General features: G+C 43.3%; 1 protein-coding gene across 6 annotated transcripts in view; it reads right to left on the reverse strand.

Moving 5' to 3' along the window:
- DGKD (diacylglycerol kinase delta) overlaps positions 1 to 15,151 on the reverse strand; it is a 109,382-nt gene that overhangs the window by 69,636 nt on the left and 24,595 nt on the right. For 5 of the 6 annotated variants that reach the window (XM_022568008.2, XM_022568007.2, XM_089916202.1 and 2 more), the window contains exons 2-3: positions 9,688 to 9,798; positions 8,079 to 8,159 (exon numbers count right to left, since the gene is read on the reverse strand). In XM_022568008.2, coding sequence (XP_022423716.1) covers positions 8,079 to 8,159; positions 9,688 to 9,798 — 192 coding nt within the window. Of the gene's footprint in view, positions 1 to 8,078; positions 8,160 to 9,687; positions 9,799 to 11,703; positions 11,931 to 15,151 lie in introns of those variants that run through there. The other variant, XM_089916201.1, reaches the window with a different exon arrangement.

Here is a 15,151-nt window from a genome sequence, read left to right on the forward strand (position 1 = left end):
TAAACAGTACAATAGACAGTTTTAAAAAACCACACAACTTTATGCTGCTTACAAGAGACACATCTTAAATATAAACAAAAAGGTTTAAGGTAAAAGGATGGAAAATTATATACCACTACTTACAATACAATTACTAACCAAAATAAAGCTACTGTAGCTAGAGTAACATCAAAGTAAACTTTAAGGCAAAAAACATTAAGAGAAATAAAAGGTTATTTCATAATAAAAGGGTCAATCTAGTAAGAATATAAAATAATTCTAAATCTGTATGCATTTAATAAAGCAAAAATTAACAGAATGAAAACAAGAAACAGGTAAGTCCACAATCACAGTAGGAGACTTTAATAAATCTCACTCAATAACTAATAGGACAAACAGAAAAGCTAGTCAGAAGTTATAAAAGATTTGAGAAAAATGATTAAACTTTTGTCCTAATCAACTTACAAGAACTAATGAATCCAAGTTCTGTTCAAATGCACATGGAACATTTATGAAAAGTGACCACTTACTGGGTCATAAAGTCTCAACAACTTTAAAGGACTGAAATCATTCCGAGTATGTTCTCTGATCACAGTAAAGACTAGAAAAATCGGACTTCGCTGGCGGCACAATGGTTAAGAATCCGCCTGCCAATGCAGGGGACGCGGGTTCGAGCCCTGGTCCAGGAAGTTCCCACGTGCCACGGAACAAGTAAGCCCGTGTGCCACAACTACTGAGCCTGCGCTCTAGAGCCCGTGAGCCACAACTACTGAGCCCGCATGCCACAACTACTGAGCCCACGTGCCACGACTACTGAAGCCCGCGTGCCTAGAGCCTGTGCTCCACAACAAGAGAAGCCACCGCTGTGAGAAGCCCACACACTGCAACAAAGAGTAGTCCCTGCTCGCCACAACTAGAGAAAAGCCCACGTGCAACGAAGACCCAATGCAGCAAAAAAAAAAAAAAAGACTAGAAAAATCACCCAAATGCCATGAAATTAGGAAACACACAGATCAGAAAACAGACACAAAAGAATATACACAGAAGAATATGAGCTCATTTACATCAAATATCTAAAACAGCCAACAAGAATCTACAGTATTAGAAGTTAGGGTGGTGGTTACACGTGGCCAGGGGTCGGAGAGGGGGAACAACTGGGCAATACCGCAAGGGGAGCTTCCCAGGGCCTAGACATGTTCCACAGCTTGATCTGGGTGACAGTTACACATCAAGCTCTGTACATACATCTGTGCACTTTTCAGTTTGGAAGTCATATTTCAATTTTTTTAATTATTTAGAATATACAAACTTTCAGTAAAGCAGAAATGCTGCTTTGCTTTGACAAACTCCTTTGAAGAGTCATGGTAGTTAAAATATACGTTCAGAACAAATCTGTAAAGTTTTTGATAAGGCTGAAAATAATTTTTAAATTATCCCATGAAAAGAAATATATGGGGAAAATGAGAAGTATTTTAACCTGACAATTTTGGCCTATTATTAGTGTATGAAATCTAGTTTTTAAAAAAAACAACAAAAAAAAAGGATCACTGAAACAAGCAATAATGTCTTACGAGGTTTGAGGGCAAACTTACGTAGATAAATAGAATAAGAGAAAGGAGTAATTTTGAACCCCCAAAATACAGAGCTGACTATGCAAAAGCACATGAAAAATCAATTCATAAAGAAATTAATACAAATGGCCAACAGACTGTGAGAAATGTTTGACATCACTTTGATAATCAACGAAATAAAACAAATTACCATTTTTATCAAAGTGGCAAAGATGTTCTAAAATTTTAACACATGGTATTTGTAAAAGGATAGAAAAAAACCACTTCATCAAGTCCTACTCATACAAGTTCTAAAGGCAATTTGGCAATAATATACCAAAAGCCTTTTAGTTTTCATAGATTAATATAAACATGTTTAATTATCAAAAACCTATTTCATGTTATTTCAGAGGCTGGGACACGAAGCTGGCAAATCCCCTTTTCCTCTTCATGCTGCTGTTATGCTCTTTGGCCTTGTAAGGGGTGACCCCACTTGAAGGTAAGAATGCAGAGAACTCTGTCTGCTCTACTCCCCATCTTCTGAAAGTTCCCACGGCCAAAGCTCCACCTCATCTAAAGGCACATCTGTGTCTTTAGCTGCATCCCACCTTCACTTTGTTCTTAAAGAACAGAAAACAAGCAGACCCCTCTCCAGTTACATAAGCGTCCTTCGTACCATTTCTTCCATCAAACCTGTATAAAAATCTCTCCTCTCCCCCAAATATTTCCTCCCATCTCCCTTGGAAGTCTCTTGTCCCTCAGATCCTTATTTCTTTATGATACAGTTCTTTAGCCATTTTAGGGAGAAATTAAAATGGAGTCTTTTCTAATGTGGAGCAAATTTACTCATTCTTTTCCAGTTACAAAAGGTTCCCATCTGTTGGCTGATTCATGATAACAGCAACTTTCACTGCCTTGTTCTTTGTATCAGGCATGCAATTTTAATAGAAGTTGTGGAATTTGGAAATTACTACCGGAATAGCTGGAAAACCAAATGAGATATCCCAGGAAATGTAGTAGCTTCTGGGCAAATGCATTCATTCATTCTGCACTCACTTCCCTGGACACATGGGCCAGGCACTGGCAAAGTCCAAGGCCAGGCCCTGCCTCCTAGGACCTGCATGCAGATTCCTGCAGCTTGCTGTATGGGAAGTGACAGGTTCAGAGTTCAGACAGTAAATACTGCAGGGCGTTAGAAATGGGAGAGTCCAAAACCTACCGACCCTCTGTGGAAGCATGCCTCAGGGAAGTGGGCACCGGTCAACTGGCTCCAAACACTCCCCATGTATCCCCAAATTCCAGACGCCATCACGGATTGCTCAGAAATGGTCTCCTTATCTTGGGATATTTCTGGGGAACCTCATTATTAATCTTTCTCTTGTCCTTTCAGCACACCCTCAGATGAAAAAGCAGTTTTTACAGCACTAACAAAATCTAAAATAAATGTGAAAGAATCAGTGCCTCTGCCCCAAGAGCTGGGAAACCATCCATGACCGCCCCACAGGAACTGGCTCGACATCTGGAAGTCAACTATTTGGCACACATTTTCCCATAGAGACAGTATATAAATCAGGGTTCATTCTCAAATCAGACTGACAAAGCTCCATAATAACTCATGTAGTACCAAAGCACAGTGGCATACTACTTTTTATGGAGACATAATCCCCATACAATTCATCCTTTTACAGTATACAATTCAGTGGTTTTTAGCATATTCATAAAGTTGTGCAACCATCACCACTATCTCATGTTAGAACATTCTGCCACAAACCCCCAACTAAAATCCGGTACCCATTAGCACTCCTCCTTCCCACAGCCTCTGGCAACCACTAATCTACTGTCTCTACAGATTTGACTATTGTGCATTTCATATAAATGCGATCATAAAATACGTGGTCTTTTGTGTCTGGCTTTCATTCAGCATGTTTTCAAGGCCCATCCAAGTTGTAACACGTATCAGTACCTCATTTATTTTTCAAAAGCCTTTTAAAAGTTCACACTTTCTACCTCAAAAGGGATTCCATTTCTAAGAACTTAGGCTATGGAAATAATCAGAAATATACAAAAGTATCTGTGTGCAAGTGTACAGCACAGTGTTATTTTATACAAAAAAATGGAATATAGGGACTGGTTAAACGTATACATTTATATGATGGAATACTACGCAACACGAATAAACAAGATTTTGAAGGATATTATAAGAAAAAAAGCTCATTGTTAACTGAAGAAAGGTTAAAAACTATACTTTATAAAACACATTTGGTGGGAACGACATAAATCAATATATATTATTAGGTATCTTTGGGCAGTAGGAATGTGGATGGTTTTAAATTTCCTATTTTATTTATACGCTTTAAAATTTTCTTCAATAACTTTATCAGAAATGTAATTTATCTTGACTAACATTTTTCTACTGCGAGAAAAAACAACTTTTGGAATGTTGGAATGTGAACAGAAACGCACTCAGTTAAATTCTGAGTCCCTAATGTCTTTTGATTATTTATATATATGAAAATAAAAATGAACTAATCAATAAGTTGTTTTAAAAAGTTATGAAAAGCAGACAGAAGACAATAAATACAAATGCATACAGTGAATTAGGTAATAGAAAAATGGAATTGTTCAATAATCTAAGAACTGGATCTCTTAAAAGACAAAAATGATAGAGTTTAAGAAATATGACAAGGCAGTCTCCCAAGGCAATAGAAATAAAAGCAAAAATAAACAAATGGGACGTAATCAAACTTATAAGCTTTTTCACAGCAAGGGAAACCATAAGCAAAATGAGAAGATAACCTACTGACTGGAAGAAAATATTTGCAAATGATACAACTGACAAGGGCTTAATTTCCAAAATATACAAACAGCTCATACAACTCAATAACAAAAAAACAAGCAACCCAATCGAAAAATGGGCAGAAGACCTAAACAGACATTTCTCCAAAGAAGACATACAGGTGGCCAATAGGCACATGAAAAGATGCTCAACATCACTAATTACTAGAGAAATGCAAATCAAAACCACAATGAGGTACCACCACACACCGCTCAGAATGGCCATCATTAAAAAGTCTACAAATAACAAATGCTGGAGAGGGTGTGAAGAAAAGGGAACCCTCCTACACTGTTGGTGGGAATATAAATTGGTGCAGCCACTATGTAAAACAGTATAGAGGTTCCTCAGAAAACTAAAAATAGAGTTGCCATATAATCCATCAACCCCGGTAAAACTATAATTTGAAAGGTACATGCACCCCTGTGTTCACAGCAGCAATGTTTACAATAGCCAAGACATGGAAACAACCTAAATGTCCATCAACAGATGAATGGATAAAGAAGATGTGATATGTATATACAATGGAATATTAACCAGCCATAAAAAAGAATGAAATAATGCCATTTGCGGCAACATGGACGGACCGAGAGATTATCGTACTAAGTCAGAAAGAGAAAGACAAATACAAGACGACATCACTTATATGTGGAACCTAAAACACGACACAAACGAACATATCTATGAAACAGAAACAGACTCAGATACGGAACAGACTTGTGGTTGCCAAGGGGAGAGTAGGTAGGGGAGGGATGGAGGTTAGGGTTGGGAGTTTGGGATTAGCAGATGCAAACTATTATACATAGAATGAATAAACAACAAGGCCCTATTGTATAGGAACAGGGAACTATATTCAATATCCTGTGATAAACCACAATGTAAAAGAATATGAAAAAAGAATATATATATGTATAACATTCACTTTGCTATACAGAAGAAATTAACACAACATTGTAAATCAACTATACTTCAATAAAATTTTTAAAAAGAGAGAAATATGACAAGAAAAACAAAAGCTAAACAAGTAAAATTAGGTATGTGAAAGGGGATCTAACCAGAGACATTTATGTTTAAAGTGCAGGACTTCCCCGGTGGTCCAGTGGTTAAGACTGCGTGCTTCCAATGCAGGGGGCGTGGGTTCGATCCCTGGTCGGGGAACTAGGATCCCGCATGCCACACAGCACGGCCAAAAATAAATAAATAAAAATAAAGTGCAAACAATAAATGTTACTAAATTTGAAGGTGTGGAATAAATGGGAAAGTAAATACAAAAATGGACTCAAGAAGTAAAAAAGTTCCTATGATCAAAAAGCAAAAACAAACCTTTTAGGGACTGCCCTGGTGGTCCAGTGGTTAAGAATCTGCCTTCCAATGCAGGGGGCGTGGGTTCAATCCCTGGTCAGGGAAGTAAGATCCCACATGCTGCGGGGCAACTAAGCCCACACGCCACATCTAGAGAGGATGCCTGCGTGCCGCAAGGAAGAGCCCGCGCTCCAAAACAAAAGATCCCACGTACCACAACTAAGACCAGACGCAGCCATAAATAAATAAATATTTTTTTAAATTGAAATAAACCTTTTAGGTTTATTCAGAGCCTTATTACCTCCCTGAAAAGTAAATTCTCTCAAACTTTCAAGAAATAATCAACTCTAAAGCTATAAAAATGTTCCAGAGCACAAAAAATCATGGACAGTTACTAAATGGATTTTATGGAGCTAGTTTAACTCCGAAATCAAAACACAACAAAGGCTACCTCCTACCCAAAGAAAAGCACACACATGCTTTCAGAAAATTCTAAATCCAAAATTAGGGTATAACATTCAACATTACCAGGAACAATTTATTATTATGAAATGTACAAATACCTAAAAGCAAACTGATCATCTAAATTAATGTTCAAGACACTCCAGTGAAATTCAACACCTACTCCTATTAAACACTCTAGAAGCCATAAATCAAAGAATAATCCACTTCCATAGTTGTCTCCCCAGCCAGTAAGTAAATGATAAAACTAATGTAGAAAAAGTAAAAATAGTCCAAATAAAACGAGGAATAAAATAAAAGAGGCTGTCAGGGGAGTCTGACTAATTCGATAAGCCACAAAGTAAAACCAAGAGCAGTTAATTACACCAAAACAAAATAAGTAGAAGTTTAAATGAAGGAAGGAAAATCCCATTTGGAGCAGCAACATAATCGATCCATAAATAAACAAGTTAAAAAAAACCTGAAAGTAGCTAAAACTAATACTAACCCAAAATGTTTAGATCCTAAACATGAAGAGGGCTTCCCTGGTGGCACAGTGGTTGAGAGTCCGCCTGCCGATGCAGGGGACACGGGTTCGTGCCCCGGTCCGGGAGGATCCCACGTGCCGTGGAGCGGCTAGGCCCGTGAGCCATGGCCGCTGAGCCTGCGCGTCCGGAGCCTGTGCTCCACAACGGGAGAGGCCACAACAGTGAGAGGCCCGCGTACCGCAAAAAAAAAAAAAAAACATGAAGAAAATTACCCACCTTGACTGAGTTATAAAAGAATTGAAAAAAGGTAGGGAACATACTGTATTTCTAGATAAGCTCACTTAATAACACAATGAAAAATATTTTAAAATATTCCATTCCTGCTATTAGAGTCATACCTTACACATCAGGTTCTAAAGTCAGCCCCCAAAGCCAAAACTGTAAAGGCATACAAGAAATGATGTACAGATATTAAAAAATGTGATGAACACTTAGATCAATCAACATGGGGAAATGTCCACCATAAACTGTCAAGAGAAAAAAATAAAACCAAACGTGTAAAACAAAAGGATCACTACGATCTCATGTTATATGTGGGTAAAGACATAGATATTTAGACATAAAGATAATCACTCTAAAGTGAGCAGCTGGCTACCTCTGGGTACTGAGGTCACACGATTTTACGCATTTAGAACTTTTGCAGAAAGTACAACACAATTTCTATAAATGTGGTGGGGGGAGGAGTTTTAAAAAGAAAAATATCAACATTCTATGTTTTGAGGTGGCTGAATGATGGCTGCTTTTTTAAAATATAAATTTATTTATTTATTTAATTTATTTAGTTTTGGCAGCGTCGCGTCTTCGTTGCTGCGCAGGCTTTCTCTAGTTGCGGTGAGCGGGGGCTACTCTTCGTTGCGGTGCGCGGGCTTCTCACTGTGGTGGCTTCTCTTGTTGCAGAGCATGGGCTCTAAGCACGCAGGCCTCAGCAGTTGTGGCTCGCGGGCTCTAGAGCACAGGCTCAGTAGTTGTGTTGCACGGGCTTAGTTGCTCTGCGGCATGTGCGATCCTCCTGGACCAGGGATCAAACCCGTGTCCCCTGCATTGGCAGGCGGATTCCCAACCACTGCACCACCAGGGAAGTCCCCTGATGGCTGTTTTTTAATTGCTTCAACATTTTCTGTATTTTCCAAATTTTGTATAACAATCATGAAAAACAAACCTCTGTGCAAAACTGTAAATGTAAACTACAACATGTTTTAAAAATTCCTTTGGTCCCTCTTGTTCTTTTGTGCTTAATGTGCAAAATTCTCAGTTATTCTCCAACCATAGTATTATTTTGAACCTTAAATTCAAAATTTACCAGGAATTGTTCCAATCAGAGAGCAAAGGATGAAAAATCTGAACTGCTCACACACATTTGTTAAAATTAAACAGGAAAACCAAATGTGGTGAAGAATCAAGAAAGGTGTGCATCCAAAGACTTACCGTAAAGCTGTTGTTGACATTTTTAGTGCTGGATTCAGCCACGCTGGCATCTGTCAGGTCCACCTCATCAAATATGATTGACTGGAAAGACACAGGGACTGCAGTCAGTGGGGGCTAAGGTGCCTCGACCCCAGGCAAGCACTTGAGAACTAAATGAACGCTGCGTGAGTTCACCCTACCTGCTTCTGACAAAGCACCAAGCTCACAGGTATAGCTCAAGACTTTTTTTTTAGTCCAGGGAGTTCCCCAGTGATTGCATTAATGGAACCAAAAATACGTCCTCACACGAGTCCACCTGAGAGGGCAGGTTCCCGACTGAAGGTCCTCTGTCCTTCCGACTTTAGTTTCTCCACCTCGCACATTTGCGGGGAGAGGTCCCGGCTAAAATAAACAATTCTAGGGGAAGAGAGACTGACCTAAATAGAAGGGACCCAGCCATGAAAGAAAACAAGGGAGCAGAGCAGAGCGAATCTAGGCCTGGAGAGAGACAGGCTCCAGAAGAAGGGCTGGGAACCAGGTCTGAGACGCCCTCCTCCCCATTTTCCTCTCCTCTCTCTCCCAAATCCCCCCGTTCATAGCCCTCACCTCCTGTTTACCTTTCCATCCCCTCTAGAAGGAGGACTCCATCAGAAACCCCTGGAGGAAACGCTAATAAGCTAGAAAAGAGACTCAGTCTTTTAAGTAACTCCCCCACCCCTCCAACTAAAATAACTGTAAGGGTTTGTCTTTTTTTAATGAAGGATGTGGTCAGAACCCTATCTAAACAAGTTACTCTGTTTAATTTCAAATTTTAATGCACTAACTCACTAGGGATACATCTCAAAATGTAAATTATTCAGATTCCAGATTATTTTTAATGCCGAAATATTAGTATTGACTGCAATACTGATACAAAAAGACTGGTATTCAGAACACCAAAAACTAGGTTTGCAGACACGCTAGTGTTTGAAGTGTGTGACACCACAATCGTCTAAACTGGGCAGTGACTCAGGGACTCTCAGTGGCTCCTCCTCTGTCACTGGCATCTGCCTGGTGATTCTAGCTTTAAATCTTACACAGATGGCACATGGGAAGAAGGATCATGGCTAGAAAGCCAGAGGCAATTTCTATTCACACACCAAAAAGCCCAACACACTTTAAAAATACTTTTAGTTAGATTCACAGGTACATACACTCAACTCCAAACTCATCAAGTTGTATACAGTAAGTATCTGTACAGCTTTTTGCAGGCCAATTATACCTTACTAAAGTGTTTTTAAGAAAAAGATACTTAGGCTGTAATAAGAGATTTTTAAGCCAGTTACCCCCGATTTTTCTGAAAAAAAAGATATCTAATGGTAATGTGGTTACTTCTGTGACCTTTTCTCCTTTCCCCATTGGTTACACATGACATTAAAGAAAAAGAAAATTAATTAAAAAATCAATGTTCATAAGAAATAAAACATGCTTGAGACAGATAAAACCCAGCACCCTAGAGTATTACAAAACTTGCTCAAAATAACAGATCTAGAATCAAAGGTTTTTCCCAAGATGAGGACGCAGAACCCAGTCTCTCCCTGCAGCTCCTCAGATAGTTTTCTCTCGTTAAGTTTCCTCCTCTGCATCTCACCTTGGCAGTTTTTGCATAGTACAGCGTTCGCCCTCGAAGCTTAAAGTATCTCCTTTTTGATCGTTGGAATGAATTGTTCTGTTTGGTCAGCATCCCCTCTTTGATGACGGTCTGAAAGCACAGAAACGGATTCATGAGCGTGTGTTTTCGCGGTGCCATGCGCTTGTCCACTGACTCCAGTGCATTTGTGTCTCTAATGGGCCGATGGCCTAACAGAGCTATTTCACACTCTCCCCAAACCCTGACCTATGGACAGGCTGAGCACACAGCCAGGGGAGGGTGACACAATTCTCCAGGGGGCGATGGAGTGCCAGAGTGGCGGGGGGAGGGGCATGGGGGTGGGTCAGAGGCCCAAGGTGTGCCCTGCATATGCCCCCGGGGCGGAGGGGGGGGGTTAGCAGAAGTGGGGCGCAGGACCACCGTTAGTGGCCCCGGGCCAGTGCTCTCTCCAACTTCAGCATTTGGTATTTTTCAGCTATTCTTGGCCCCGTCTCCGTGTTCTCTGGCCTCCTGCCATTTCTCAGGATCCTGTTGCCAAAACTGTCGATGTAGGTTGCTATGGGGTTCAGTGCAGTTCCAGGCCTGCCCCCTTGGGCCCTCACCCCTGTTCACAGGCTGGGCATGTGCATCTACCCACACTGTAACACAGAGAAGAGCCACTGCCAAAGTCACTAAAACTCCTCCACCCCCAAAATCTGACCAACCCACCAGCAAGCAGGAGTTCAAAGACAATCACGAGGTGAACAGCAGTCCACTCAGCTCAGCTCAATTAAAGCCAAGAATGGGGCATGGCTTCTCCTGAAGCTACTTCCCGGGCACTTACCAAACGGGAGGAGGGAGCCCTACACACCACTTACAAGTTAAAAGTTCAAGGACCTACCTGATCGTTAGATGTGTTGAACTACGCAGAGCCACTAACACAGTCAAAACTAATAAACAAGGTGCCCTGAAACAAGTGCCTGGCTTCCAGCATCTGCACACACCTCAACAAATGTCCATTCTACACGGAGGCCCACCATGCGATGGAGGCACAATGTATAAAATTCTGTTCAAGGACAAGAACATGGGTCCAGAGAAGCTTTTGTTTAATTACCCAATCCCCTACAGCTCTGCACTTTAGGTAACTTTTTAAGTAGCTGTACAAAGCACTTGGGCGTCTGTGGCCACTTAAGACAACATACGATGAAACAAGACACAGAAACCCTACGTCACCCCAATGTGTCAGAGGCAAGAGCAGATGTCTGTGCTGCCTGGTCCCTCCATCATCCTGCTCCTAACGGGGAGGGAGTGGAACCTGCGATGCACTGATACCCCCCGTAGAAGAATGCTGAAGACAACCCCCTACACACACCACCAGCATCTGGCTGTGCACCAGGACCCCCCCGTGACAGCCCACGCTCCAGGTGTCCTGGGAGGCCGGCAGCACTGCTCCTCCCCTTATCCCCGCCACACAACGTCCTCTTGGAGCTTCCTGGGCACAGTGGGCTGCACACGCCAGCTTGCGACCCCATGCTGGGTCTGATGGAATTTGCGCAGTCAGGGCTGGCCCAGCAGCACAAAGAGCAACCATTTCCAATTCCCTAGAGAATCAAATCTGGGGGGGGGGGCGGAACTAGTGAGGAACCGCCCTACTCATTCTGTGGCATGCACCTTCACCTTTACTTCTGAGGAGGCCACCCACTGTTCTTCCAGGTAATTAAGGAGAGAGGAACACATCACCCAAGATCAAGGTAAGAGATATGTGCCGATCCAAGGCAGAGAGAAAGTCCCAACCTCTGGTCCCAGGAGCTCCTGCAATACAGAAGGACTGCTAGGTTGTTTCCTAAGATTCTTTTCAGACCCAAGTGCACATGGTGATGCTATTTCAATGTGCTCTTCAAAGACAGGACAGCTGACTGCCCAGCGGAGCAGACACAAGACGCCTGCTCAACTCTCCAGGAGAGCCTTTCCTCTGGACCCCGCAGGACCCGCTCACAGACCAAGTCACCTCTCCTCACCCCCAAACGTCTTCCTTACCTCTGCAGAAGAAGGCATCACTTCCACCTCTTTCCCAAATGCAAATTAAAGAAAAAAAGAAAAAAAAAGGCACCAAAACCAACAAGCCCAGACCCAGAAAAGTTATAAGAAGTTATCTTTAAAGGATAAATGCTAGAGTATTTTTCTTGCATCTCCCACTACACATGTCACACATAAAAGAAAAGCAGAATTAAACCAAAATCCACTCTCTCACACACACACACACACACACACACACACAAATCTTTCAGAGAGCGGATGAGAGCTGCGATCTTGGGCTACCCAAGGAGAGCTGTTGTTCTATTTATAGAACAGTGCTCAGAAAAAGACTCTGGTGGGTTTCAGCGGAAAAGGCTGGGGAAAAGATAAAGACCAGTATTTCTTTGAAGCTTTCTCAGAAACTGCATTTCTTCTCCTATTCACTGCTAGTGGAAGACTATAGATATGCTGCAGAATATTTTTAACACTCAGTCAAAAGCAATGCACTAAAAGTGGTCAAGAAAAGAACACCCCTGACTAATCTGCTGTGCTTTGCATTTGGCAGCCTGTAAGCAGCACCCACAGGAAACTGCTCAGCTGGCAGGGCTCCTCCTCACGCCCACTGGAGCAGAGAACCAGAAGCCCAAACCCAGACCCAAGAGGGGCTGGTCGCTTATGCTGGTCAGCCAGGCTCTTAGAATCATTTTGTCAAGTTCTTTGCACAAACGACAGGGCCAACTCTGTCCTTCAAGCCATCCGGGGCACCTTCATTACCATCAGGGACAAAGGACAGATTTGCAACACACACAGGCACTGAGAATCCGAGCGGCAAGTAAGTGGGAAGTGGAGCATGTGGCCCCCCTCCAAACGGAGAGGATGCAAATCCCAAGCTGGGCTGCGGGATGGAAGACGGCAGGGTATTCAGCCTGAGCCAAAGCCGCCCACTGACTGACAGAGACACGCCCAAGCCACAGGTGAGGCGGCCCAGGCACCTGCCACAGGCGAAGCTCGCATCCTAGTCATCCTACTCAGGAGCAAAGAACGGAGTAAGGCAGCTCCGGAAAGGCCCTTCCAAAGCCTGCAAACCAGTGGGCAGAGAAGCCGAGGTCAGGCCTGCCTTGGTGGGGCCCTGTTCACCAGTCACAGGGGAGGATGACCCCTCTCTGCAAAGGCAGTGGAGGCTCCTGCTCTCACCCTCCCTTTGTGCCCTCCCCAGACAGGCAGCAGCAGTGGCTCAGAGGGCTCCAGGGACAGCTCAGACCAGAGGAGGACACAGGACACAGGACACCAGGGAGGGAACAATTCCCCCACAAGGGAAGGCTTCCCAGAGCAGGTCTTAGAAGATGAGCAGGGGTCTGAGCAGGCCAGGCAGAGAGGTCCACAGCCTCCTACAGGCTGCAGGCAGAGCCCAAGAGGGCTGGGAAGGTGGGCAAAGGGCCCAGATCACTGACAGCCAGACCTCCCAGTCACAGGGCCCCCAAATCAGGGGCGGTATCTCAGGATGTACATTTTACTTAAGAAAGATGAATTTGAAAAAAAAAAAAGAAAGAAAGAAAGATGATTTTGGCCACAATGTGGAGAAGAGGGAGTGGGGATGAAATGAGGAGGTAGGCAGAACACTCCAGAAACTCTTATAAGACAGCAACCGACAGGAGCACCTGGGAGGATGAGGCACAGTCACAGGCATGAGAGCGTTTAAAAGAAGACAAACCATAGACGGGGTGAAGGGGATGATCCCGAGGGGTCTCCTGGGGGAGGATGTGGCCTTCGTTTTAGACGTGCTGACTCGACGCCAGAGACGCCTGGGGGAGCTGAGTGGAGGGCCAGCAGCAGATAATGCGGTTGCGGCACAAGATAAAGTTTAAGGGGGAGACACCTCAATGAAGTCCCTTATGGGGAAGGAGTGGAATGAGAAGAGGCTCAAGGAACTGGGAACCCCAGGACACGAACATCAGGTGCAGAGAGGAGGTGGGAGTCCAAAACGGAAGACAAGAAGGAAGTGGCACAAAACCAGGGGAGCAGATGAGAAAGCACCGAGAAGGCATCGTGGATGACATCTGCTAAGGGCTGAGGTCGAGTGCACGGGTGAGGTCATCAGTGGGGCCCAGGAGAAGCCAGACGAGAGGTCCGTGAGGAGTCACTGAGGACCCGCCGCCGGAGCAGACTCTCGACCTGACCCAGGGCAAAGCCAGATCAAAGGGCAATGAATGTGACCTGGATGGGAGGAGGAAGCAAAGATGGTAGGTTGTTTTTTTAATTTGCATGTTTCTTAACTTTTTATGAACTTGGAATTATACTGTACATGAACTTCCTATTCCTTCTGTCCTAATGTGTTGTCAGCAGCCTTCCATATTAGTAAATATATTTTTGTCTGCTACAGAGTATTTCACTGTAGTGATGTGCGTGTATCATTCAACACACTCCCACTGCTGGAACATTTAGAACGCTTCCTGCTCAATATTATCAACAATGCTTCAAAGATTAGTGCCATAATGGAATATCCCCACATGTCCTGAGCTACTCCTTAGAGCAAAGTACTAGAAGTAGAACTTGGGGATCCAAGCCCAGAAACAGATGCTCACAGGTTTGAAAGCGTGATGTGTGACAGCAGGCTGGGGAGAGAGGGGCTAGTCAGTGGAGCTGAGACATCAGGTCATCTAAGGGGAAAGGTGCAATTGGTCCCGTACCTCACACACCACACAGGAATCACTTCCGGGTGGCCTACAGATTCAGTGCAAAAGGAGAAACTTTAAAAGCTTCAGTAGACAATACAGGATAATTTCTTTATGACCTTAGAACTGGAAAAAATTTCTTAAATAGGATTTTTAAAATACTAAACATAAACTATAAGATTGCTGAAACCAACTTTATTCCCACTGAGAAACTCTGGCCATCAGACACCTTATAAAGAAACAGAAGAGAGGGGCTTCCCTGGTGGCGCAGTGGTTAAGAATCCGCCTGCCAATGCAGGGGACACGGGTTCAAGCCCTGGTCCTGGAAGATCCCACATGCCACGGAGCAGCTAAGCCCGTGCGCCACAACTACTGAGCCTGCACTCTAGAGCCCACATGCTGCAACTACTGAAGCCCGTGTGCCACAACTACTGAAGCCCGCGAACCTAGAACCCGTGCTCCGCAACGAGAAGCCACCACGATGTGAAGCCAGCGCAGCGCAACGAAGAGTAGCCCCCCCGCTCGCCAGAACTAGAGAAAGCCCGCATGCAGCAACAAAGACCCAACGCAGCAAAAATAAACTTAAAAAAAAAAAGTGTTACTTTAAATTTGCACATCACTTGAAATTTTCATGAGCATTTTTATATCTATTTGCCTTCTTAAGAGAACAAACACTTATGGTCTATGAGACAGACACTAATATTCTGAGTGACAAATAAGAAAACTGGTCACTGAGTAATCTGTCCAAGGTTAAACAGCTAACAACAGACCACAAAAGAAATGTCAGGCCTCCTTAC

This window comes from Delphinapterus leucas, chromosome 8 (assembly GCF_059928025.1).
Source record: "Delphinapterus leucas isolate spDelLeu-1000000601 "Yukka" chromosome 8, BTC_Dleu_Yukka2, whole genome shotgun sequence".
NCBI classification, from domain to species: domain Eukaryota; kingdom Metazoa; phylum Chordata; class Mammalia; order Artiodactyla; family Monodontidae; genus Delphinapterus; species Delphinapterus leucas.